This window comes from Pelodiscus sinensis, chromosome 25 (assembly GCF_049634645.1).
Source record: "Pelodiscus sinensis isolate JC-2024 chromosome 25, ASM4963464v1, whole genome shotgun sequence".
Taxonomy (NCBI): domain Eukaryota; kingdom Metazoa; phylum Chordata; order Testudines; family Trionychidae; genus Pelodiscus; species Pelodiscus sinensis.
Window position 1 is genome coordinate 20797318 of NC_134735.1, and position 27007 is coordinate 20824324.

Below are 27007 nucleotides of genomic sequence, written 5' to 3' on the forward strand. Positions count from 1 at the left end.
GTGATCAGCAAGGCTCGCCAGCTGCGCGGTTTCGTGAGGTTCCGCGCTCTGTTCCCCGCTCTCCACGCTCTGTCTCCAGGTTGTAATCTACTCGCCCGTGGCAAGTAGATTACATTATTTGTCGAGCCCTGGTGATCAGGAATAGTCAACATGGAGTCACAAAGGGCAAGTCGTGTCTGACCAATCTGATTAGCTTCTATGATGAGGTAACTGGCTCTGTGGATGTGGGGAAGTCGGTGGATGTGATAGACCTTGACTTTAGCAAAGCTTTTGATCTCCCACAATATTCTTGCCAGCAAGTTAAGGGAATATGGTTTGGATACATGGACTGTAAGATGAATAGAAAGCTGGCTAGACTGTAGGGCCCAACGGGTAGTGATCAACGGCTCGATGTCAGGTTGGCGGTCGGTTTCAAGCAGAGTGCCACACTGATCTGTTCTTGGACCAGTTTTATTCAACATCTTTATTAATGATCTGGATGAAGCTAGGGGGAGAGGTAGATACACTGAAGGGCAGGGAGAGGGTCCTGGAGTGACCTGGACAGATTAGAGGATTGGGCCAAAAGAAATCTGATGAGGTTCAACAAGGACAAGTGTAGAGTCCTGCACCTGGGATGGAAGAATCCCAAGCATTGTTACAGGCTGGGGACTGAATGTCTAAGTAGCAGCTCTGAAGAAAAGGACCTGGGGATTACAGTGGATGAGAAGCTGGATATGAGTCAACAGTGTGCCCTTGTAGCCAAGAAGGCTAATGGCGTATTAGGGTGCATTAGGAGGAGCATTGCCAGTAGATCCAGAGAAGTGATTATTCCCCTTTATTCAGCTCTGGTGAGGCCACATCTGGAGTATTGTGTCCAGTTCTGCCCCCCCCCCCCCCCCCCACTATAGAAAGGATGTGGACACATTGGAGAGGGTCCAGCGGAGGGCGACCAAAATGATTAGGGGGCTGGAGCTCATGACCTCTGAGGAGAGACTGAGGGATTTGGGTTTGTTTAGTCTGCAGAAGCGAAGAGTGAGGGGGGATTTGAGAGCAGCCTTCAACTTCCTGAAGGGAGGTTCCAAAGAGGATGGAGAGAGGCTGTTCTCAGTAGTGACAGATGGTGGAACAAGGAGCAATGGTCTCAAGTTACAGTGGGGGAGGTCTAGTTTGGATATTAGGAAAAACTATTTCCCTAGGAGGGTGATGAAGCACTGGGCTGGATTCCCTAGGGAGGGGGTGGAGTCTCTATCCCTAGAGGTTTTTATGTCTTGGCTTGACACAGCCCTGGCTGGGATGGTTTAGTTGGGATTGGTCCTGCCTTGGACAGGGGGCTGGACTGAACGACCTTCTGAGGTCTCTTTCAGCTCTAGGATTCTATGATCTCTCTCTCTCTCTCCAGTGCTATGTCTACATTACAAGTTTTTGCTGCAGAAAATATGATAATGAGGGTCTCCATAGTAGGCCTCCATCTGTCAAACTCCCCTGTCTGCAGTCCCCTGGACGCTCTGCCTCTGGCTTTTAAAGCCTGTTTGCCCAGGCCAGACCTGCCCCCTGTGAGTCACACTGGGAAGGCTGACTGGATGCAATCAAGAGAGCAATTAAGGGAACAAAAGGTCAGGCCAACTGCCACAGCCTCTGAAACTGCCCGGCTACGTCTACACTGGCCCCTATTCTGAAAGGGGCATGCTAATTTTCAACTTCAGAATAGGGAAATCCACGGGGGATTTAAATATCCCCCGCGGGATTTAAATAAAGATGTCCGCCGCTTTTTTCCAGCTTGGGGAAAAGCCGGAAAAAAGCGTCTAGACTGGCCCGATCCTCCGGAATAAAGCCCTATTCCGGAGGATCTCTTATTCTTACTTTGAAGTACTACTAAGAGATCCTCCGGAATAGGGCTTTATTCCGGAGGATCGGGCCAGTCTAGACGCTTTTTTCTGGCTTTTCCCCAAGCCGGAAAAAAGCGGCGGACATCTTTATTTAAATCCCGCGGGGGATATTCAAATCCCCTGCGGATTTCCCTATTCTGAAGTTGAAAATTAGCATGCCCCTTTCGGAAAAGGGGCCAGTGTAGACGTAGCCCCCATGTCTGTCCCGGAGAGGCATAAGGATCGTGCGCAAAACAGGGGTTTTGCACAAAAAGGAAACGTCCACACTGCTTCTTTTTGCGCAAAAAGAAACAGCAGAAAATATGCTAATGTGTCACTCCTTATGCTAATGAGTCCCTCATGAGCATATTTTCTGCCACAAAAACGAGTAGTGTAGACCTAGCCCATCAGCTGTAGCTAAATTAGTCCCATTATATAATAAATCTGATAGTCTTGAGGAGTCACAGGACTGCTCCTTGCTTTGCAGATACAGACTAACAGGGCCGCCTCTCTACCCTTGTTCCTGTCTCTTCACAGACACACTGCTCCCTCCAGCAAGCCCCTGCCTCCTAATCTAGCCTTGCCCGTGGCTTTGTTCTGGGCAGGGGCCCCTAGTACTGGCGCTACCTGTTGCATCTGGCATTTCTGCCAGAGGGAAGGCAGCAGCTGCTCTGCCCACCGACCCGCTCAGGACACGGCATCGGCACAGCAGCACGTTGGAAACAGGAACCAGCCCAGCCCGATACCACCACTCTGAGGGACTGTCCTCACTGCGCGCGGGGGGAAACTGAGGCACAGGAGGGCTGTGGGGCGAGGCTGTCGGAGGGAGACGCGTGTGAGCGGAAGCAAGGCCGGTCACCCACGTTCACTGCCCCGCCGTCTGGCCTGGGGCAGCTGCCCTGAGCGCACGGGGCTGGAACGCGGCAGGGGCGCACCGGGCGCCGGGGACCCTGGAGCCCGGGCCGCGCCCAGCCCGGCCGCGCCCACGCGTGACTCCGCCCGGGCCGGCGGAACGAGCCGAGCGCAGGCGGCGGAAGGCGCCGAGGCGCGACCGAGCCCAGCGCGGGGACCAGTGCAACCCGGGAGCCGGCCGGAGCGTCCTGCGCCATGGGGGCCTGCCTGGGGGTCTGCTCCCTGCTCAGCTGCGTGAGTGCCCCGGCTGCTCCCTGCGCCTCGCCCTCCCCCGGGTCCCCTTCCCCGTCTGCGCTCCCCTCCTTGCCCGGGCTCAGCCTTGTCCTTCCCTTAGCCCGGCCACCTGCGCGTCGCTCTCCGGAAACCTCCCCGAGGGGCCTTTCGCGCTGCCCGTAGAGTCAGGTGCAAGTTTGCCCAAGTTTGTTTGGAAGAGCTGAGCGAGTTCCCCGCTTCTCTGGGAGGCAGCCGCTGCGCTGCCCTGCCGTCCAGCCTCCGGGAACCCACACAAAGCGAGCCGGGCGGCAGGCGCTTCGGAGGGGAGGCGAGTTGGGTAGGTCAGTGTGTCGCCTTGTGTGGTGCGACGTACGCCGTAGAGGGAGCCTTTGCGTGTTTCTGATATTTGTAAAGGTCTTTATGGTCTTTATTTCACAGCTTGGTCATAGTTTATTTCCTGTCTTCAAATTCTCTGATCTCCCTAAATGTAAACTGGAGCGGATGAGAGAGCCCAGAACTGTCCATGGCGTATTGGTCAGATGGCTGGTTAATTGTTCCTCAGAGTGGCGCTCACACACACTCGGTTTTAAAATGAGAGAGGCTTGTATAGCCAACTAGAGCAGTGTTTCTCAACCTTTTTTTTTTTTGTCATAAAGTACCCCATTTAAAAAATTGTAAGTACCTTCAGTTTTCAGACACACCACTTTTTTTTCTACCACTGCAACACATTTGTTTAAACAACTTAATTGTAGCTGGGTGGACGATGACATTTTTGGGTGTACAATGTACAAAAATAATAAAATGCTGTAAAACGTAACACACAAAATCAGTTTTCTCCAAATTTCAGTTGTGTCGACGTGTCCCCCCCCTCCCCCAGACTTCTCTTGAGTACCCCTGAGGGTACTCAGACCACTGGTTGAGAAACACTGAACTAGAGTAATTTGCATGAGATCTGATTCTTGTTCTTTCAAAGCCACAAACTACTTGCATTTGTGGACTACAACTTTTGTGACTATTTATAGGACAAAGAACTTCCTTTTGGTTTATTTAGAAAGTCTGCCTGGTTTTGTGGCTCTCAGAAACAGTTTGTATGTGTTGACATTTTCAAACAAAGTTGCAGATGTTAAGAGAAACCGTTGAGGTGTAAGGAGTCAGGACCCAACCCTGTGAGCATAAGAACCAGTGTTCTCATGACTAGAGCCCTGCAAATCCGCAGAATCTGCTTTAGTGATGTAAACGGTTAACTGGTGCTGGGCAGGAGCAGCCCTCTGGCCTTGCCTGGCCAGAGTAGCCCAGCTATATCCGCTGTGGCACACAACAGGGGGCTGCTCCAGTGGACAGGTTAATCTTTTAAATGGGATTTTATATCCCTAATCCACTTTTATATCCACAGATAGCCACATCCATTTCCTTGGCTGCCCATTTTTGTGGATTTGGATGCAGATACAAAATTTATGTCTAGAATCCTGCAAAATTGCAGATATCTGTAGATCATTTTTGCAGGTGCAGATTCTCATTTTGTATCTGCACAGGGCTCTACCCTTGACCTTGGGTTTCAAGGATCAGACTCAAAATTGGTAAATGTGGCACTACCATTAATACCTACAAAATAAAAACCAAAAAGCTCCCTGAACATTAGTATTTTTTCTCTAATGTAGATATTTTAGTTAGATCAAAATAAGTAATGTGTGTCTATTAAATACCTGGGTTTTTTCCGTTTTAGTTTTCATTCAGACTGTGCCATGCATAATTTTAATGTGTGGGAAAACCTACTAAACTTCTGGGGTAACGTTGCTTTAGCAACACTGTCGTCTGACCCAACTTTCATGTGTCCTGTCTTCTCAGTCAGACTTTTCCAGTGCTTCAGACCTGTCCATGTTAGGCACACGGTAGTTGTGTGGAAATGAACAGGAGCTTGAAAACAACTCCTCCCCCAACATGTCCGTATGATTGGGAGTTGAGACAGAGCACTCTGAGCTAATCCAGGGCGTGTGCGTGCTGACTTTTCTTGCAAAGGCACATGTGATTCACTGTCATACCCTCCTTGCGGGTAAAGCACAGAGCTACCCATCTAAGAGGGAAGTTTAAACACCAGGTTGTTTTCCTCCAAACACACCTCTTACCTGTTGGACGGAGGCCAGTGTGAATTGTTCAGAACAGGCGCGGCGGGATGTACCTCTGCTGTGTCGGGTAATTGTTGCGACACGACTGAAAGCAGTAGCAGGCAACTGATACCGGCTGAAACAGAGACGGTTTCACAACCTGACACAAGGGAAAGACAGTTGCCACAAGCGGGCTGTAGCCTGTTGCTTTGGGATGTTTAAAGCTTACCGATTGTCCGATTTCAAATACTATGTGAAGGCTTCGGACATGAGCCACATATCAGACTCCGACTCCTGCTGCACAAATTGTGTGTGCGCATACGTGCCAGGTACTCAGTAATTTGGGAACGTTTGTTGGCAGCTTGCAACCCCAAATCTGGTTTTCTCCCCCCAAAAGCCAGAGGGTCATTTTAGGGGGCAACCTGCAGTCACTGGCGCAGATCCACAGCTGGCATAAGTGGCCATTTCCGTTGACTTCAGTGGAACGGTGGCAGCTGACACCCGCTGAGGATGGGTTCTCGTACGGTTATTCATGCTGGCCCCCCACCAAGTGCCAGGAACGATGAGCCGCCCTGGCACAGATTATCTGTGCTTCTGGTGGGAATGATCCAGGTGTGGGGAGACCCCCTGGCTGCTCGGATCTAGTTCCATCCTGTGCTAGCTGAGCACACAGCTGTGAGCCCGTTTGGAACCATTTACACCAGAGGTGGGCAATCATTTTTGACTGGGGGCCACTTCATACATTTTTGAAGCGGCCCCAGGATGCCCCTGAAGGGAGCTGCCAGATTTGCAGCAGCTGGTGGTTGACTTTAAGTGCCGTGCCCCTCCCCTCCCCCAAACCTGATTGGCCTGGGGGTGGGCGAGCGCGACGTCTCCTCCCACCCTGCCTCTGTCCTACAAGGAGTGCGCGGTGCTTACGAGAGCCGTGCCCCTTACAGGGCAGGAGGAGACTGCGCACTGTGCCCCGCCCCTAGGACCTGATTGGCCAAGTGGGGGCCAGGGGAGTAGCAGGGCTTCCGTGGGCCGGATCAACTTGCTTGGCGGGTCGGATCCGGCCCATCGAGGCCCTTTTGCCCACCCCTGATTTACACAGTGCACCAGACTCTGACCCCCGGCCCCCTGTGCCGGAATATGACAAATGATGTTAGCTGCTCAGTTTTATTTTGGTTGTCTCCAAGCGAAACTTTCTCCAGTTTCCCCAGGCTTGGGAGGCGGGCGGGGGAGCGGTGGAAGAATGGGAGAAAGGACAGAGGGTGGGAGGGGGCGTAGCGGCCTGCTCTGAGAACTGACGAGCTGGGGGGGTATCGAAGGGAACACAGCCAGTACTGCCCTGATTAATGATATTTAATACAAAAACCCTGTTAATGCCCCACTATGGAGCGCCTAGGGTTGAATCAATAGGCAGAGAACAGTCTGGCAGAGACGCTATTCAGCATATGCAAAGTTCTGCTCTACTCAGCCTCTGCAGCCTCGTCTCCTCGTGACGCCTTTGCCAACCACTGTTAATATTTTGCAGGTCCCCTTTTACGTTCCGTAGGAGACCGATAACTTGAGCTTCCTGGCTTTTTAGCCTGTTGATTCTTGGCTGTAATGAAACATTTTGGGGGAGAAGAAGGGTAACTTAATTCTTTAGGGGTTTTGAAAAGGAAACACACAGCTGGTCACTGAAATAAATGCTTATAGCTCGGAGCACATTTTGGTGGGTGAGGAATGTAACCTCTGCCACATGTTGCACGTTACCTTCCTTTGTGCAGCTCTTTTGTTCAAGCAACTTTTTGTTTCCAAGCTTAGCAGCTCATGCGTTCTGCAGTGCGAGGCCTGGGAGTAACATTTTTGACTGGAAATCTCTATTTCTGGTGATCCGAGAGTCAGAAACAGCTACGTAAACTTTCGGCCCCAAAGTTATTTTGTTTGGAACGGCTCCACTGGGAAAGGGGGCAATGAAAGTACAGTCTCGGCTGGGCATGGAGCTTTGCTGTAAGGGGGATTGTCTCCCGGGGCGTATGGTGGCAGCGCCCTGCAGCCTGGTGCTGATCGAAAGCTGGACTCTGAGCTGCTCCATACTCAGGCTTGTCTTCCACTAAAGGCTGCGTCACTGTGTCAGCCCTCCTGCTGTGAAAGCCTAGTGCAGGCTCCGCACTGGTTGTACCTGGCCTGGGGGTGACCTTGCGGTCGGGCTCCACCAGCATTCCCAGCCGGGTGGCTAATGCAGTGGAGGTGAGACCTTGGAGTTGGATCCTGCTGGACGTCAGCTGGGCTGCTTGTGGGAGGGAAGTGAGCAGGATTGGGACCTTTGTCTGGGAAGAGGGCTGCTCAGCACGCCACAGACTGTTCATATTGGAGGTGACTCCCCTTCCCCCACAGACAATAGCTTTCTAGCTAGAGACTTCCCCCCCCCCCCCCCCCCCACCACCAGGCAGGCTCTGTGGGCGGGCTGCTGAAATGAAGCCGTCAGATACCAGCTGTGTTTATTTTGTTACTTTTGCCCTGCTAGTGTGGGGGAAGCGAGCTGAGCGCGGAGGTAAAGCTTGATGGGGTAGAGATTCTATTTTAAAATAACAAATCTCTAGACGTCCCGGCTTTAACGCCTGCAAAGTCTCAGCCTGCTCTGGTGATGCACAAAGCCGGTGACTTTGCATTTGGTTTCACTCAAGAAACAACTTATTCAGCTGCTGCTCTCTCTGGAGCGGATCCACTAAATTCTGATGCTTGTATCCACTGGCTTTTACTTAAGTGGCGACTCCTTCACCCCTGTATAAAATCTGCTTAGTATCACCAGCACCTCCCCCCCCAGACATAATTAGTAACTTTCCCAATGTTTGCATCATCAAACCCAAAGAATAGCTTTTTAATAATTGGAAGCAATTAATTCCCCCCCCTCCCTCCCCATTTCAGATCAGCAAACATTAATTTGCATCTTTCTCCCACTCACGTGGCCCCACCGAGCTGAGCTGAACTGAACATACCGTTTACATGTTGAGTGGCGTGATGCTGTCATTCCCTTTAGCTAACGTGAGCTCCTTCTCCTTGGCTGGTTGTAGGGATCAGATTAAAAATACTGTGGACTCAGAATAAACTCTGGCCTTCCTGTTCCAAACTGACTAACAACCGTGGGTGCTCCACTCGACACCTTAAGGAGAGCTCATGTTCAGAAAATGCTGAGACTTTGCCTTCTGAAAAACTTGCCCCTTCTAAGGTGGCTGGCACCCAAAATCCCTTTTCTTCTGAGAACTGAGGCCTTTGTGTGTCTTAGGCCAAGTCTACACTAGACCTGGCAGCGTGGCTTAAGGTCTGCAATTCCAGCTCCATAAAATACATAGCTGAAGTCACCTTACCTTAAGCCCATGGTCACCAACTGGTAGATCGCGATCTACCGGTCGATCAAGGGGTTCTAAGAGTAGCTCTTGAGCCCTCTCTGAGCTGCGCGCTTGCGCAGTACATTTAAATTTGATTTCCTCATTTGAGGAGCAGCTACTCACCGAGCAACAACACAGGTGAGTAGCTGCGCGGAATGGTGGGAGCTGGGAGGCCGGGAGGGCTGAAACACCCCTGCCAGCTGGCTGTGGCTTTCAGCTGAAAGAGGCTGCCCCGCGCTCCAGCTGATTGGCGGCTTCTCCTCTGCGCCTGCCCACGTGGAGCATGGGGCACCCTGGCTGAGAGCCATGGCCAGCTGGTCCAGGGTGTATCACGCTTCGTGGGCAGGCACAGAGGAGAAGTCGCCCGATCAGCTGGAGCGCGGTTCAGCCTCCTCCGGGCTTGACACCACAGCCAGCTGGCCAGGCAGCTTCCCCTTACATGCCCCTTCCGGAAGAGGGGCCAGTGTAGATGTAGCCTCAGTGAGCAGGCAGACTATATGGTCAATTGTCGTAAGATCTAGGGCAATATTAGATGATTCTCTGACAGTTGCATAATTTTTAATTAGGGTGACCCATGAAGTGGAGTTTATTCTCTTTTTATTTTTTAATTACATATAAAAATGTCTGAAATGTGTTTCTTTCTTTGTGTGTGTGTGGAGAGTGTTTCTGCTTGGTTGTTACATTAGAAATTCCGATGATGTCAATCTTGTTTTTCCTGTTTGACTCGGCAGATGCCCTTGGGATCCTCAGCATTATTACATCACTAATGCCAAGAAAATGAAACGAGAGCGGGTTTGCCCACGAACGCTCATGATACTCTCTGTGTTTGTTAGTCTCTTAAGGTGCCACAGGACAACTCGTTATTTCTGAAGCTATAGACTAACACAGCTGCCCCTCTGAAACTCTGTATGGGTCTGTCTACACTAGCCCCTGCTTCGAACTAGGGTGGCTAATGTAGGCATTCCAACTTGCAAAGGAAGCCTGGGCTTCATTGAATATCCCGGGCTTCATTTGCATGTTCCCGGGCAGGTGCCATTTTTAAATCCCCTTAGTTCGAACTCATTGCCTGCGGCTACATGCAGCAGCCAGAAGTTAATCTGAACTAAGTCCTTGGTTCGGATTCCCTGTTACTCCTCCTGCAATGAGGTGTAACAGTTAATCCGAACGAAGGGATATTTTAATCCTGGGCTTCATTTGCAAGTTGAAATGCCTACTAGCCACCCTAGTTCGAACTAGGGGGCTAGCGTAGACATACCCTTCCTCATTGTAAAAAAGGACACGAGCCCTAATCTTTCAATTTTAGGTCCTTTTGACATTGTCCTTACTGATGTGCAGCCCAGCTTAGGGATGTTATCTACTCGAGTAGTCGATAAGGGGGAGCGAACCCTCGTGCAGCTCTGCCTTTTGAAATGGTGGCTCTTACTACGTTTAAAAGGCAGACACACAGCGGGGGACTGAGTGCGAGCAAGGAGTCAGCTGTCCCAGCTCACACCCGGTGCCCCGCTGCGCCTCTGCCTCCCTGCCCCCCCCCCCCCCCCCCCAGCACTGGCTCCTGTTCTCCCCCCCGACCCCGGCTGCTTCTGATAGAGGCTGTAAGGGCGGGGAAGTGAGTAGTTACTCGACCAGTTGCTTAGATCCCTAGTCCAGCTGTTGCCCTCTCTTGGACATAGCAGGGCTATTTGCGTTGTGCTGCTGCCCTCGCCTTGCTTTGGCAGTGTCGCTTGGTGTGACGTTTTGTGCAGCAGGCCTGCCGACGGGGGCGGCGGTTGCTCCAGGGCTGGTGTTCCAAAAGGGACTGGGACTCGGCAGTGTAAAGGGTAACGAACGGTCGGACGCCCTGCCAGGGCAGTGCTGGGCTCTCCGCCACTGGCAGCTGTACGAGCAGGGCTGGCTGTTTGTCTAAGGTCTGCTCCGTTCGCACAGGGCTTCATTCAGGGAGGCCCCTGGGGCTGTGCTCTGCAGGTCAGACCAGATGAGCACAGTGGTACCTCTCGCCTATCACCCTGGGCCCTGCCCATCCCCCCGCTTGTCAGGCAAAGCGTGTCCTACCTGGGGTCACTCACAGCCTTGTCCAGCCTGCACCTTCCCCTTTGTACAAGGGCCTCCACCCCTCGGGGGTGACTCCCGGGGTGCTGACACGGCCACTGCCACTCGCTTTCCTGCTCCCTGGGGCTCCTCACTGCCTGGTCCCCAAGGCCCTGAGCTGAGATCCCTGCCCCCGAGAAGCAATAGCCCGGAACCTCTTCAGGTCCAAGGATAATGCAGTTTAAGGCCCAGATTCCTGGGATACCCCTCCCCAGACGGGATCAAACCCCAAAGAATTAGACAAGCCCCCTTTAGCAACGAAAGGGGGAATGTGCCCACTGGCTGCCCCCCAGGTAACAATTATTTACACCGGGCTTGATAGAAAATAAGCGATTTTACGGAGTAGAAGCAGTAGGACTGAAGTGCTGATAGGTGAGAACGGGCAGAGCAAAGTAAGTTACAAATCAAAAGAAACAAAGCGCTTGGCGAATTCTTCACTGAAACCTCAGCACAGACTTTTCAAACTCCCCCTCAAACCTCTTTACCTGCTGCCCCTCCAAACCAGGGCTGTGTCCCTGGGGTCTTCTGCTCCTTTCCTTCAGGGGCAGCCCAGCCAAAAGACCAAGGCCTCTGCTTTCCTATTCTTCTTTAAGGAATTGAGGCCACTCCCTACCAAGCACTGCTCAGACTTGAGGACAAGAGATAGTTTAACAGCTGCTCATCAAGACTGAGAGTAACACCCTCATGTCTCTCATTCACATATTTAAAACCCACAAAGTCTTCCCCACTCCATATGTCTAACTTGACACAGAAGAATGATCCACACATCTAAGTAAGATGAGCAGACCCAGCGGCTCATGACATGAAGATTGAGGGGTTACATGAAATAATTTGCTCAAAGCACCTTTGAATGATGTATGTTCATGTCCATAAGTCCATTTCATAAAGCATGGGAGGGGGAGGTCCGTCACAGGCCCCCCGTGGTTAGCTTTGGGGTGACAGAGAGAAGCCTTCTTCTTTTCAGCAGCCCGGGGCTGTTTCCTCCTGGGGGCAGGGAAGGGGGAGTCCAGGTTCTGTTCCCATGGGGGGGAAGTGAATTGGCCGCAGCACCCAGCCCCATCTCTTGTTCTGTGCTGTTTCCTTTGCCAGGTGTCATGTCTGTGCGGCTCAGCTCCCTGCCTTCTGTGCGGTTGCTGCCCCTCCACAAGGAACTCCACCATCTCCCGCCTCCTCTTCACCTTCTTCCTCTTCCTGGGCACACTGGTATCCATTATCATGATCATACCCGGAGTGGAAGAGCAGCTGCACAAGGTAAGAAGCGTTTCCTGAGAACCCACTGACGTGGGACCCATTAGCAAAGGGAGAAGCAAAGAGTGACCTCACGTTGGGGAGGAGGGTGTAGGTGTCAGAAAACATACCAGGGGAAAGAGGATTTATCTCTTGAAACCCTCTGACACATTGAAGAAGGTTCAAATGATTTTAATTCTTGGCACTTAGTGTTCCTGTCCTGCCTCTCATAGATCCTAACATGCTTTATACAGAGAGGTGTTAACAACTTTCCTTTCCACTGGGTAACTGAGGCACAATGAAACAAAGTGACCTATCACTCAGTTTTCCCAGCTTGCTGTCCATTGGGCCATGCTGCCTCAGGCCTTGTCTACACTTCCCCGGAGTTCGACACTCTGGCAATTGATCTCCTGGGGTTCGATTTAGTGGCCCTAGTAAAGACCCGCTAAATCAAATGCTGATGGCCCTCCTGGTACTCTGTGGGGTCGAGGGAAGTAGATGGGAGAGTTTCTCCCGTCAATCTCCTGCAGTAGGGTCTCTGTGGAAATTCGACTTACGGTGTGTTGACACCAGCTACACAATTCTCGTAGCTGGAGTTGCATATCGTAAATCGAATTTCTCCCCCAGTGTAGACCTGGCCTCAGTCCCGTCCTTGCACTGCAGCTGATTTACTAACAGGCCCTAAAGCCTGAATTGAATAGATTAAGTCTAAGTTACGCTCAGCTAGTTTGACCTGTGTTACGCAGCTCTTAGGTCGCCTGGCAATTCCTGCCTGGAACCCAGTAGCTTGTGGTTAAATGAGGAGGCGTATTCAGGACAAGAGCGGCCAGAGTGGGTGAGACCAAAGGCCCATCTAGCCCAGTGTCCTGTCTGCCGACTGTGGCCAATGCCAGATGCCCCAGAGGGCGGAACAGAACAGAAAATCCTCACGTGATTCCCCCCTGTGACCCATTTCCAGACAAACAGAGGCAGGGACACCATTCCTACCCAGGCAGGCTGACAGCCATTGATGGACCCAACCGCCATGGATGTATCTCGGTTTTTTAAAACCCTGTTAAAATCCTGGTCTTCACAACATCTCCTGGCCTGGCTTTGCAGACAGGTGTCCAGTGAAGGGGGAGCCACCACACCCCAGGGGAGATGTTCCAGGGGCTGATCACCCTCGCTGTTAAAAATGTGCACTCCCCCCATTGCTAGAAGTGGTCACTCCACATTCAGGCTGAGGCTCACGGGAGGGGGATGGTACCACAGGCCAGAGCCCTGTCTGGCTAGTGCACTGCACCCGCCAGCACTGCCAGGCTGCCTCGCCAGCGGCACAGAGAGGAAGAGCTCCCTTTCGGGTGAACTTTGGGAATTCTCAGCAGTCCTTCTGTCCCAGGCATGAAGGGCCATTGTGCAGCCAGTCCGACTCTGGCTGCCAGCTCCCTTTGCCTAACCGCAGAGAGAATTAAGGTCCCGGGTCCTGTGAATAACTGTGTCCGTAAGGGATTTGCCAGCGTGGAGCTGTTTGCAGCACTGTGACCTGCTCCCCCTGAAATCCCTGAAGGGAAAAAAAGGCTCCTTAGTGTGGTGTAGTGGCTAGGCTGCTAGTCTGGGCTGTTAGCAGCAGGGGTTCTATTCTCAGTTCTGCAACTGGCCTGCTATGTGACCTTGGCCAAGTCACTTCACCTCTGTTTCCCTGCTCCCCTCACTTGTTTTGCCTCTTAGCTCAGGGCGTGGACTAACTCTTATTCTGGGTTTGTCTACATGGGGAGTGACTCCAGGATAGCTACTCCCGATTAACTTGGTTCCAGAATTGTCTGAATACACTTTAGAAGTTTCTTAGTTTTTGGAAGTTAGTTAAGCTAATTTGTAGGACGTAAGAACATAAGAACGGCCGTACTGGGTCAGACCAAAGGTCCATCTAGCCCAGTAGCCTGTCTACCGACAGTGGCCAGCACCAGGTGCCCCAGAGAGGGTGGACTGAAGACAATGATCAAGCGATTTGTCTCCTGCCATCCCTCTCCAGCCTCTGACAAACAGAGGCCAAGGACACCATTTCCATCCCCTGGCTAATAGCCTTTTATGGACCTAACCTCCATGAAATTATCTAGCTTCTCTTTAAACTCATTTGGAGCATCCACACATTTGTTCTGGAATCATTGAAGGGTGCCTAACACAATGGCCCTGAGCTTGGCAGAGTCTAGGCACTGCTCTGAGATAACGCTCTAAGGTGCTTATATAAGAGTGTTCTCTCCGTCTCTCCTGTACCAGCTTCCTGGCTTTTGTGAAGGAGGAGATTCGAGTGCAGTGATCCAAGGCCATGTCAACTGCAAGTCCTTCCTGGGTCACAAGTCTGTATACCGCATGTGCTTTGCAACGGCTGCTTTCTTCTTCCTCTTCGCCTTGATCATGATCTGCGTGAGGAGCAGCAAGGACCCAAGAGCAGCAATTCAGAACGGGTGAGGCTACTGCAACGTATCTCACCTCAGCAGTGTCCCCAAGAGTCACATTACTTAAGTCACAAATATTTGTGAAACAGAATTGGAAGGGACCTCGCGAGGTTATCAAGTCCAGTCCTCTACCCTCATAGCAGGGCCACACACCACCTAAACCGTCCCTGGTAGATGTCTGTCTAACCTGCTCTTAAATACCTCCAGTGATGGAGATTCCACAACATCCCTACACAATTTATTCCAGGGGTTAGCCACCTTGACAGGAAGTTTTTAAGCCCACTGCTTCTTGTCCTAACATTAAAGATTAAGGAGAATAGTTTTTCTCCCTTCGCCTTTTAACAGCCTTTTAGATACTTGAAAACTGTTATCATGTGCCCTCTCAGTCTTCTCTTCCAGACTAAACAAACCCAATTCTTTCAGTCTTTTTTTCTCATGTTTTCTGGATCTTTAATAATTTTTGCTGACCTTCTCTGGACTTTCTCCGATTTCTCCATATCTTTCCTGAAATGGGTGCCCAGAACTGGACACAATACTCCAGTTGAGACCTAATCAGCACAGAGTAGAGCAGAAGAATGACTTCTCGTGTCTTGCTCACAACACTCCCATTAATGCGTCCCAGAATGATGTTTGCCTTTTTGCAACAGTGTCACACTGTTGTCACATATTTGGCTTGTGATCAACTATGACCCCAAGACCCTTTTCTGCAGGACTCCTTCCTAGACAGTCACTTCCCGTTTTGTACATGTGCAACTGATTGTTCCTTCCTAAGTGGAGCACTTTGCATTTGTTCTTATTGAACTTCATCCTGTTTACCTCAGACCATTTCTCCAATTTGTCCAGATCATTGTTAATTTTCATCTTATTCTGGAAAGCACTTGCAGCCCCTCCCTGCTTGGTATCATTTGCAAACTTTCTATGCCTTTATCTAAATAATTGATGAAGAAATTGAAAAGAACCGGCCCCAGAATTGACCCCTGGGAAACCCTATTCGTTATGCCCTTCCAGCATGACTCTCTGGGAACAGTTATCCAACCTGTTATGTACCCACCAAGTAGTAGCTCCATTTAGTTTGTATTTCCCTAATTTGCTAAGGAGGTTATGCAAGACTGTATCAAAAACTTTACTAAAGTCTAGATATACCACATCTACTCCTTCCCCCCATCCCCAAGGCTTGGTACCCTGTCAAAAAAAGCCATCAGGATGGTTTGCCAGGATCTGTTCTTTGATACTGACTGTTACTTATGACCTTATTATATTCCAGATGTTTTTAAAAAAATGAATGGAGATGCCTATCTCCTAGAACTGGAAGAGACTTTGAAAGGTCATTGAGTCCAGTCCCCTTGCCTTTACAGCAGGACCAAATACCATCCCTGACAGATTTTTGCCCCAGCTCCCTAAATGGCCTCCTCAAGGATTGAGCTTACAACTGTGGGTTTAGCAGGCCAATGCTCAAACCACTGAGCTATCCCTTCCCCCCTTGTTTGCAGATGGGTCCCTTAATTATTTCCTCCATTATCTTTGTTGATGCAGCAGTTAAACTGACTGGTCTGTAATTCCCTGGGTTGCCTTTATTTCCCTTTTTCATAGATGGGCGCTAGATTTGCCCTTTCCCAGGCTTCTGGAATCTCTCCCTTCTTCCATGACTTTCAAAGATAACCGCTAATGGCTCAGATCCTCTTCAGTCAGCTTCTTGAGGATTCTAGGATGCATTTCATCAGACCCGGGTGACTTAATGACATTAAACTTGCTCTTTCTAAGTGATTTTAAACTTGCTCTTTCCCTATTTTAGTTTCGGAACCCACCCCTATTTTCCCTGGCATTCACTATGTTGGGCATCCAGTCACCACTAAGCTTGTTGGTGAAAACCAAAGTAAGGAAGCCATTTCCACTTTATGTGGATCATTTCTGATCATCTGGTCTGGCCTCCTGACTATGCAGATCTCAGAACCTCACCCAGGGTTTCCTGCAATGGAGGCAGTGAAGATTTCAGGGAGACTATCGAGTCCAGTAACTGGGCAGCGCTCCAGTTTTGCTTTTTTCTTTTAGACTCATAGACTTTAAGGTCAGAAGGGACCATTATGATCATCTCGTCTGACCCCCTGCACAGTGCTCTAGCCCCGTCCTGCATTATTTTGTTTGCAAACCCTGCAGGAGAACTGGTAAATCTAGTAATGGCAGGTGTGTGACATCTCTCAAAATAAACCAAACACTTCACATGTTGGCCCTGGACTACCTGCAGCCCCCATAGTCACAGCCGATGTAATTGCAAGGTAATAGCCTCCTGCTGCTAGATAAATACGGCAGTTCCTACTCGTTTTTGAGCAGGACTCACTGATCTATGGCTGCTCTGTTACATAAAATGCTGCTTTAATTATTTCCCCTGGTGGATGTTGGTGCAAGAAGGGGACAGTTCTTCAGCCTACTGTTATTTAATAGCTGTATTCTGCTTGGCTGCCACATAGAAACAGTCTGTTTTTCAAAGCCCATCACAGAGCATCTAGCTATAGAAGCAGGTTTTGTTTTAAAGGTGACACTTTCCCTGACCCGAGAGAAGTGGGACTTATTTTTGACTGGAACCGGGGCAGCCCGCCAGCACTTGCCATAGATTCCATGCACTCACTATAAATAGCATGAGCCAGCTGCACTCCTGTTCTCGGGTTCAGCTCCAAGGAGCGTTAACGCAGGGCTCTCAAACTCCTGGCCTGCGGGCCCTCTCCGGACAGAGCATTTTGCAGTCTGGCCCGGGACGTGTCTCTGTCCCTGTCCTCCAAGCCTTCCCCTTCCTGCCACCGCCCTCCCCCCCACTGCACCCCATCCCCCAGGGAATGCAGCCTCTGAGATCACCAGGGCCGTGTCCAGACTCAGGGGTTTTTTCGGGAAAAGTAGCCTTTTCCCGAAAAAACTTCCCCTGCGTCCAGACTCAAGCCGCGTTCTTTCGAAATTATTTCGAAAGAACGCGGCTTTTCTTTCGATGGCGGTAAACCTCGTTTCACGAGGAAGAACGCCTTCTTTCGAAAGTTCCGCTTTCGAAAGAAGGCGTTCTTCAATGTAAAGAGGCCGTCTTCGAAAGAGAGCATCCAGACTCGCTGGGTGCTCCCTTTCGAAAAAGCGGATTTCTCTTTCGAAAGATCCGCCTGCAGTCTAGACACGATCTTTTGAAAGAGGCTCTTTCGAAAGAAGCCTGCAGTCTAGACAAAGCCTGGGTGGGCTGGTGCAGGGCGGAAGGGCCCCCCCGCAGTCACTGCGTCAAAGCGGAGCACATCTGGCAAGGGCACTCGCTCTGCTTCCCCATGCACGGGGAGGGGTGGGGGGGCCGTGACTGCTGCCGCTGCCCCATGTCAGACCTCCCGCGGTAGTTCCCTAGGCTGAGTCTCTTTAGGGCCAACGTGCAATGGGGGAAAGAGGGTGGGGCAGTGGCAGGAAGGGGCGGGGCTTGGAGGAGGAGAACAGACTCCCCCCACCCATCCCCAGCCCGCTGGACTGGATTGTGAAGATGCTCCGGCCGTAGGTGGCCTGATCTTGAGAGCCCTGCATTGAAGAGCGTGGCGGGGTGCAGCATTCTGCCCAGCTCGGCCTTCCTGCGTCTTCCCTTCCTCCGTCTCAGGTGGCTTTTCTAACCGCTTGTCTTCCCACCCAGGTTTTGGTTCCTCAAATTCCTGATTTTGATTGGAATCACGGTGGGGGCGTTCTACATTCCCAATGGAGCGTTCACGTCAGGTAAGCACACGGACACACGGCCAGGCTGCAGGCCACAGGCAGCCTGAGCGCTCAGTGCTCACAGGCTGCTCCCGCTGCTGCTCCCTGGAGACTTGGGATGAGGGGCAGGTTCCCTGGCCTCTCAGAGCCCCTTTGCTCGTGGCCTGCTGGAGCCCGGCCTTAGCTCGGGCCCTGGCACAGTGCTGGTTCACTTGCACCTGGGGCGGGTGCCTGTCGTTGGACACATACAAGAGCCAGTCACCTCAGCTGAGCCAGTCGATGCTGTTAATTGGATGGCAGCCTCCCAGGTGATGACCCACAGAAATGGCTAACGAACCCCCGCCCCTGGCCCGCGCCCGGATGTGCCGTGCGCTCTGGATGGTCCGATGCCCGGCAGAACATTTACAACTGTCTTTCCCCCTGCGTTTGGTCTCCAGAGAGGTAACCCGCTGGGGAGTTCTGGGGCGGAGGGCTCGCTGGCGCAGGGAAGGGAAAGCCCATGGCCTGCTAGAGGGGAAGCAAGGGAGGTAATTTAACTGGCAAATCACCATCCCAATCGTCACGTCCTCCAGGCTTGTCGCTGCACGGAACGTCTCCGGTTCCCAGGTCTGGGGCTCCGCCAGTGCGATGGAACGGGCGCCGTGCTCGGGTCTGGGGTTAACCCAGGCTTGTTCCGTTTGGTTTAAGTTGATTGGGAGCCGGTTTAAATGACGCTGAAATAAGAGGGTCCGTGCCCAGGTCTGCCCAGGGCAGGCTTGTGTGCAAAGCCTGCGTCTCGGCGCGGCCGGGAAGCTGTTACTCGTGCGTCCAGACAGTGTCCCTGCTCTGCGCAGGGAGCAGCTCTGCTGGCCAGCGGCTCCGGACGCAGCACAGGCCCCTGGAGCAGAGCCAGAACAGGAGCAGGGTTGTCATGCCCTTGGGCACCACAGCGGCCAAGTCCTTGCGTACCTGTGAGCAATGCCCCTTTCCCCCAGCTGGTGTACACGCAAGGGGGCAGGCCAGCTGCAGAAGCTGGCGCTGCTGCCTTATTAACGGCTCCCGCACCGGCCTAGCAGGGATAGGGGAGTCGCTGCTGGTGGCTGTGCACCTTGCAGAGCCAGGCCAGGGTGCCAGGGGAACGGCCTCTCCGAGGGGCTCGCGCGGGTTTAGGCCTGGCGAGTTAACGAACAGCAAGCACTACGCTAGGAAGCAAACCCAGGAGTGATGCTGCTTTAATCCAGCATGGCTGTGTTCTGTCCCAGCTTGTTTGCGTTGGGGCTGGTCTACCCAGGGGGGCTAAGCCAGAGTCTGGGCTTGTCATACTGGAGCTATTCTGGGGCAGATGCCCGATGGGCGGTTTCTGGAATAGCTCGTCCGCTCGTTCCTACCTGTCAGGGGGAATAAATTTCCAAGGGAGGTTGCAGAATCCCCATCACTGGAGATTAAGAGCAGGTTGGACAGACGTCTATCCGGGATGATTGAGACGGTGTTTGGTCCTGCCCTGAGGGCAGGGGCCTGGACCCGATGACCTCTCCAGGCCCCTGCCAGTTGTGGGAGTCCGTGGTTCTGTGATTAGCTGTCGTTGGTTGCGTTGTGAGTCAGCAGGGGATGATCTAAATATAAACCCAAATCCCTCCGCTAGCTGGGGCGGGGACAGAACGTCCATTAGCGCCACCAGAGCAAAGTATTTCTCTGCCAAAGCCAAATTCCCATTTGAGGAGGCAAATCTAAGCAGCCGGCGGGAGCAGCCCGGGATGTACCAGGGTCGATACGCTGTGTCTGATCACGTGGCCAGGCTGGCAGCAGGGCGACGGGAGAAGGTGCCTCTCCAACCCGGGCAGAGGGATCTGTGTGTTTCCCCATCTCGTTCCTCTGTGCTGGGGGTGGGTGAGATGGAGACAAGGAGCAGAGATTTGAGGGGGCGGGGGAGGAAGGAACATCCGGCAGAAAAGCGACCGGGGAGCCGAGCTCCGTGCGGGGAGGCTGAGTACAAGGAGCAGGGATGGTGAGAGCTCGGTTGCGTGGGATATTGTGGCCTGGTGAGGGGCTCCGTGGCTGGGCTCTGCTCTCGGGCTGGCAGGCCGCTGTCTGCTGCCGTGTGCTCATGGAGGAGGCATCCGGAGCGCTAGCTGGAGGCCCTTCTGGTAGAGCGGTAAAAATCCTGCCGAGAAGCGTGGGGAGGGAGACCGGCTGCCCTGGCTGGAGACACGTGGGTCGCTGTGGACTCTCCCTTGGGGCTGGGTTCCGGTTACAGGGCAGCAGAGTCCCAAATTCAGGCCAGTGCTTCAAACCCCAGGCGAACAGTGTGAGGCGTCCCCCAGACCGGTCCCACCCTCCCCCGACCCTTCCAGATCCTGCCTCACCTCTGTGCTGGGCCCAGGTTTTAGGTTCGATGTTGCTGACTAACCCAGGCCTTTCCGGCCATGTTAACTACCCGGCCCCAGCCCGCCTGGAGCCCTTGTTCCAGGGCACGAGCTCGGGGGTGGGGTGGGGTGGGTGGGCTAACTTTCTTTCTCTGTTGGTGCCGTGCCTTGCTCCGAGCTGGCCCCCAGAGGCGCTAATCGCTACGCAACAAATACGAGTGAATGCTCTAGGCTGACCCCAGGGGACCCACGGCTGTCTGGGGAGTGCCTCGTTTGGCGCGTTCACCGCGGCTGGGGTGTCGGCGCGCCCCGGACAGGTCGTGTCTTTCACTCCGGGTCGCTACCTCTGGCTAAAAGAGCAGCAATGCCGAAATTCTGCGTGTCTCCGGCTAGCAGCGTGGGCTCCGCTCCTGCTCCCTGTAGGCTGTATCCTGAGCTAGGAGCCAAGCTTTTGTGTCGTCACTGCTATTTAACCCCTCGGTAAGAGCACCCTGGTGCTGTGGGTTAGCCAAGGGCCCAGCGTGAGCCAGCGTCAGGGTGGGGGCTGAGGGAGAAGAGAAACTGGCATAAAAATGAACGATGAACACGTAAGCTCCTCCTCTGCAATAGGAACTTCGTGGGCCTCCCAGGAGATGGACAGCCGCCTGTAAGCGCTGCTGGGGTACTTCTAGACTACATGCCTGTGGCGACAGAGGCATGTAGATTAGGCTACCCGGCATAGGAAAACGAAGCGGCGATTTAAATAATTGCCGCTTCATTTAAATTTAAATGGCTGCCGCGCTGAGCCGATCAGCTGTTTGTCGACTCAGCACGGTAGTCTGGACGCTCCGCGGTCGACATCAAAGGCATTTGTCGACCTGCCAGGTAAACCTCATCCCAGGAGGCATACCTGGGTGGTCGACAAATGCCTTTGATGTCGACCGCGGAACATCCAGGCTACCGCGCTGAGCTGACAAACAGCTGATCGGCTCAGCGCGGCAGCCATTTAAATTTAAATGAAGCGGCGATTATTTAAATCGCCGCTTCGTTTTCCTATGCCGGGTAGCCTAATCTACATGCCTTTGTCGCCACAGGCATGTAGTCTAGACGTACCCCTGGAGTGCAACTGAGTGCAGAGCTGTCCGATGGGATGCAAGGAGGAGGCATCTCTGACATGCATGACTTGATGTCCCCTTAGCAGCTCAGCGCCTGAGCAGAGAGGCTAGGAAGAAGTCTCACTGGTGTCATCGAGAACTTATAAACGTTCCCAGCATTGACCCCTCCTCCTCCCTCTGCTCCCTCCCGCTCAGTGTGGTTCTACTTCGGCGTGGTGGGCTCCTTCCTCTTCATCCTCATCCAGCTCATCCTTCTGATTGACTTTGCCCACTCCTGGAGTCAGAGCTGGCTTCGGAATGCCGACGAAGGCAACGCCAAGGGCTGGTACGCAGGTCTGTATGGAGCGCGTCCTGGTAGGCCCACCCAAGTACGACCCTGCCCCTTCCTGAAACGGGGAGGGTTAAAATCCAGGCAGTGAGTTGTACGAGCCCCTGCTCCTGCTTGCGGTGGTGGTTTAAGGATCACGTGTCCCTCCTGGGAGCGTTTCCCTCCCTGCAGCTGTGGGTCCCGGCGGGAGGCCAGTGAGATGACTCCGCACAAGCTGTAAAAGCAGCCTCGCCTCTCTGAGTTGCAGGATCTCGGGGTGGCCGGTGCCAACAGCAGGGCAAAACTTTACAGGGCGTGAAACCTACAGCGGGCACGGGCCATTTACCGGGGCACTGGCGTGTGAGCCCAGGCTTCTGGGGAGCATCACACCCAGTTCCACCCTCTCCCCCCGCCCCCAGCCCTCATCGTCGTCACCTTCATCCTCTACGCGGTGTCCATCGCAGCCCTGGTGCTGCTCTACGTCTACTACACCAAGCCTGATGACTGCACGGTGAACAAGGTGCTGATCAGCCTCAACCTGATCTTCTGCGTCGTCGCCTCGGTCGTGTCGGTCCTGCCCAAAATCCAGGTGAGGGGGGAGCCGCGAAGCCGCTGCCAGGCCTCTGCCGCTCTCGCGCCGTCTGGGGGCTGAGCTGGGAGTGCCGGCTGAGCCGCGGGCCTTGGCTCCACCGTGTCTGCAGTCGGCGCTCGTCCGCGTGCTCTGAGCCTGCCTTCATGGGGGACGTTGGAGCTGGCTCCTCCGGTACCCACCCCTGGGCTGGCTGTCAGCTGAGGCTGGACTCCCGTCCCTGCTGACGCGATGGACTCCTGGGAGCAGAGTTCGCAGGGGAGCCGTGGGCTGTAGCCAGCAGGCTCAGGCCCTGGCTCCCTAGCTGCATGGGGCCGCTCCAGCAGGGTGGCCTGGGCTGAGCACTGCCTGGAGCGGGGAGCGCAGCGTGAGGGCCTGTAAGGCAGGGTCCTGCTGGGGGAGCCTCTTACTCCTTCTCACAGCCAGAAGCGTGAGGAGAAGGGAGCCTCCTGGCAGCCACCTCGGGGAGCTGAGGGCTGGGGTGCTGGGAGTCACTGCCATACGCTGGCGTTGGTACCGGGGTACGAGCTCCCCTGGTGCTTTTGGGTCCCCCCGGCCAGGCGAGCAGCCCGTCGGGAGCGGGCCCAGGTCTAGCAGGGTTGTCGCCTGCTTCTAATAACCCGGCATAAAAGTCACCTGTGGAATTTGCTGCCCCAGGGCCCAGCGCCCAGCCGCGTTCCCCGCGGGTTACAGCTCTGGGGGGAGGAGCCTGCACAGGCCGGCCGCTCGGTCAGGAAGTGATCCCAGACTGCCGCAGCAGGATGCCTCCTCCCTCTGCCGCAGCCGGCGCCTGCAGACTCGCTGGCCATGGAGTCAGGCCTGCCAGGCCTGTTGCGCAGGGTGTGGGGCAGGGGCAGCCTCGGGCTGGCTGTGCCCGGGCATCTCAGCGGCAGGCCCGGGAGGAGGGTGTTTTCTCTCCCTCCAGCTCCCCAGGCTGGCGTTGCCAGGGGCTGTGTCCTGCCAGCAGGGAGCCGGTGGTTGGTTGTGCCGGGGCTGGTGCCGGGTTTGAACGGCTGCTCCTCCCCTTTGCAGGATGCTCAGCCTCACTCGGGCCTGCTGCAGGCCTCCATCATCACCCTCTACACCTTGTTCATCACCTGGTCGGCCCTGGCGAACGTACCCAGTGAGTGACGCTGGCGCTCGGCCGTGACTCGAGTCCTGCCTCAGCCTCCGGGGGACCCTTCCCGCTAGCTCAGCAAGCCAGCGGCTGGCCAGCCGGGTGGCAGCAGGTTGCTGGGCGGCAGAGGGTGCAAGTGGCCTTGGAGCAGCCCCGGGCCAGCGCATCCCCACCAGAAAGGCCTGTTTCAGGGGCTGTCTCTCCTGACATCCCTCCCCCCAGCAGGTCCTCTCCCCGCTTGTGCCCCTCCCGAAGGCTGGGACCTTTTACTGTCCGGCATCCCCTTGGCTTCCTTGTCCCCACGCGCCCCGGTCCCTGCCCTGGTGACTGTTGCCGGTTACAAACTAGAACCGAAGCCAGGGAGTCCCACGAGCTGTGGCCGCGCCCAGCGCCAACCCTGCAGCAGGCGGGGGGTCGCTCTGAGCCCCGCTGGCCGGGCACTGTGATGTGTGCCAGGCCCAGCCCGGAGCGGAGAGGACGGGGTGCATGTCAGTGTCTTGGGAGGGTGGGAGTTGTCAGTCGTGGGAGGATGCTGCCCTGCTCCAGTGTGCGGGCAAATTGCATCGACTATCCCATTAGCCAGTTCATCTAACCAGGCCATCACTGTCCCAGGGCAGGGTTCGCTGGGGGCGGAGGAGGCATGGGCTGTTGTGGTGCTGCTGGCTGTGCCTTTTCTCCAGGCTCCAGAGCTGCCAGCCGTGCGGGCCAGAGGGGGCGGTTTCTTGCTGCTTACAAGGCTTTTGGATTCCCTTGCAGACAAGTCCTGTAATCCCACCCTCCTGGTGAGGAACAGCACGGCCGGCCAGCCGGCTGACGGGCAGGTGACTCAGTGGTGGGATGCGCCGAGCATCGTGGGATTGATCATCTTCCTCCTGTGCACACTCTTCATCAGGTATGGCTGAGCCGCCACGGCCGCCTGGAGAGCGTGTGCCCGCGGCTGCTCTTCCTCCTCCCCAGCGGCGCCCAGTCCGCTGCCGTGGAGCAGCCCAGGCGGGGGACCCTGGACACCCGCGTGAGGCGTTCCGGCAGCGCCCGCCGTGCAGGGACACGGGGCTTTTCTCCTGAGGGTCATGCGGAGCATTTGGCTCCCCCGTCCATCATGAGTGCCCCTGGGGGCGGGTGAGGCGGGGAGGGGAACTCACCCGTGCACAGCGCCCAAAGCCAGCCTGAGCACGGCACACCAAGGCTCTCCGGTGGGCTCACCTTCCCCCTGGGGTCTCTGCTCTCAGCCTCCGCTCCTCGGGCCACAGCCAAGTGAACAAGCTGATGCTGACGGAGGAGAGCCCGGCCGCAGTGGGCAGCGGGGATCCCGGCGGGGAAGATGGGGTGCGTCAGGCCTATGACAACGAGCAGGACGGCGTGGCCTACAACTACAGCTTCTTCCACCTCTGCCTCGTCCTGGCTTCCCTCTACATCATGATGACGCTCACAAACTGGTATAGGTAGGTGCTCTCCAGATGCTGCCTGCCACGGCCACGCTGGGGTCCCAGAGAGCCACAGCCTGGTGCTTCTGGCCGGGGCTGAAGAGCACTGGTAGGGCCGAAACGGGGGCAGTGCCGGCCTGGGATCAGAACCTGGCAGTCGGGCTTGCGTGGCTCCATGGTATCGCGCTGTGGTGTGGCTCTTGTTCTCCCTCCCACTCGAACAGGGCTAAGGAAGGGTCAGAGCCCTGGATATTGCTTACAGGAAAGGTCAGGCCTGTTTTGAGGCAACCGGCTTTTCTCTGAAGCCGTGTAATCTCGTGTGATGGGTTGGTGGCTGCAGATTAGGACACTTGGGGGGGGGTCTCTTCCTGGATGTGCATTGCAAGAAAAATGCTTCATCATTGCGTGCCTCAGTTTCCCCATCAGTAACACAGCAGTGATGCCCCTGGGCCCCCCTCAGAAACGGCCGTGACGTGGATGGCCGGGAATGCTCCCCCAGATACAGTCTGTGTTGTAGATGTGCCATTGAGCTCACCTTGTAGCTAGCCCGGGGACTAACCCTCCATCTGTGTCGCCGCGGCGAGAGCGCGCTGACGGTGAAACTCACGCCAGGCAGGTACCGGGAGGCTCCAGTGCTGGTCCTCTGCCCTGGGAGAGAGCCCCCCGGCTGGCTAGTGCCGTTGGCTGCTGCTATGGCCCTAGGCCCCCTGTCCCTGCCCCCAGCAGGCCCGTGCAGCACCGGCGGGGAGAGGCAGACCTGGGCTAGGCGTTCTTGGCTTGGGGTGACTGACAGCTTTCCCAGCCAATCAGCAAGCCCTAGGTGCTGGCTTGCTGGGGGCATGTGGCATATGGCAGGCCTCCCCCTCCACTTTGCTGCCACGGTAGCGGGGTTGCCTTGGTAACCAGCGCAGAGCAGCAGCGGCATCCAGGCAGGCTGGGTCCCTTCGGAGATGTCCTCAGCTGAACTCTGCCAGCAGGGAGCTCGCGCTGGAGCGTCCCCTCTGGGGGGCTGATGGGGCTCTGCAGGCTCGGAGACACTTCCCTGCCCCCTTTCTCTGGGACCCAGAGACCTAGTGTCTGTCGCGGCCCCCATCCCGCCCCTCCCTCCGCTTTGCTATTTATAAAGCTCCACGTGGCCTGTCTGCAGTGAGACTGCCTGAGCTCTTCGCTGGGCGGCCACGTGGCCAAGACCCACGGCGCAATGAATCCCAGCTTCCCCCGGCAGCCCACGCTCCCCTTGGCTGGGGCCACGTCTGGCTCCGGCTCGCCGCAGGGCAGCCCGGTTCTGCCAGCGCATGTGGGAGCAGGCAGTTTGGCTTGTCAGTAACGTGGCTGACGTGGCTTGTGTAGGCCCGGTAGCTCCGGCTTAACAGTGTGAATTGAAATGGGTCGCACCTAATCGCCCCCACTCCTCACCCCATGCAGGAGTGACCTGGCAGTCAGCTGATCCCCTTGGGTACAGGACTTCGATTCCTCATTTCTCTCCCAGCTACGGTGCGTGGCACGGGGAGGGGAGGGGACAGGAGGGACCCGTGGGACGTGGCCTATCCAGTAAGTACCTTACTGTGAGGCACTTCTGTTTGGTGTTTCAGGCCCAGTGAAGATTCCCAGGAAATGACGAGTCCATGGACTGCAGTCTGGGTAAAGATCTCTTCCAGCTGGGCTGGTCTCCTCCTCTACCTCTGGACCTTGGTGGCCCCCGTCATCCTCCCTGACCGAGACTTCAGCTGAAAAGGACACGCAGACAGCTAATGCTGGACAGTTCAGACTCTCCCAGCCAGACGCCCTGTTGCCAAAGGCCTGTCACTGTGCCTATGCCTGTATCTTGGGGAAAGTCCTAGCTCTGGATGGGTCCCTGGGCTCCTGTTTCTGCACCAAGACCAGTTCCTTGGAATAGTGCCTTTCTTTGTCTTTTGTTTTAAATGGGGAGAAGTGCCAAGTAGGGAAAGAATGTAGCTTGTGTATGAAGTTGGAAGCACCTGAGGAAACGTTGCTGGGCTTCTTGGCTGTTTGGGGTTTGTTTTACTCTTGTAAATCTCCAGATTGGCTTGGCATTTCAGCGTGACCACCCGGACGCGCTTTTGCAAGGAGGCAGGTGACTCACCTTTGAGAATTTTTGTTTTAAGATGCATGTACAGTGCATTCTTTGTTTGCCTCACCTTACCCGAGGGATATTTTGTATAATTCTTGCACAGCCCATTACCTGTCTATGGGCCTGCAAAGTTTTCAATAAATGGCCAGAATTCCGGGTCAGTCGGCATCCA

At 54.7% G+C, this 27007-nt stretch overlaps 1 protein-coding gene across 1 annotated transcript; it reads left to right on the forward strand.

Annotated features, from left to right (window-relative positions):
• The first annotated feature begins 2756 nt into the window (after window positions 1-2756).
• Window positions 2757-27007, forward strand: SERINC2 (serine incorporator 2). Its single transcript, XM_075908601.1, has 10 exons — window positions 2757-2990; window positions 11602-11763; window positions 13993-14180; window positions 17812-17891; window positions 21502-21639; window positions 22033-22202; window positions 23235-23325; window positions 24076-24211; window positions 24549-24761; window positions 26336-27007. Exons 1-10 carry the CDS (start codon window positions 2952-2954, stop codon window positions 26472-26474), a joined length of 1356 nt encoding a protein of 451 aa, XP_075764716.1. The 5' UTR covers window positions 2757-2951; the 3' UTR covers window positions 26475-27007.

What these genes read in the sequence shown, in the direction of transcription:
- SERINC2 (XM_075908601.1), top strand. Translation starts at nt 2,952, where the DNA reads ATGGGGGCCTGCCTGGGGGTCTGCTCCCTGCTCAGCTGC. An exon ending in CAATGGAGCGTTCACGTCAG is followed by an intron (nt 17,892 to 21,501) that starts GTAAGCACACGG and finishes CCTCCCGCTCAG; the next exon opens with TGTGGTTCTACTTCGGCGTG. An exon ending in ACGCTCACAAACTGGTATAG is followed by an intron (nt 24,762 to 26,335) that starts GTAGGTGCTCTC and finishes TTGGTGTTTCAG; the next exon opens with GCCCAGTGAAGATTCCCAGG.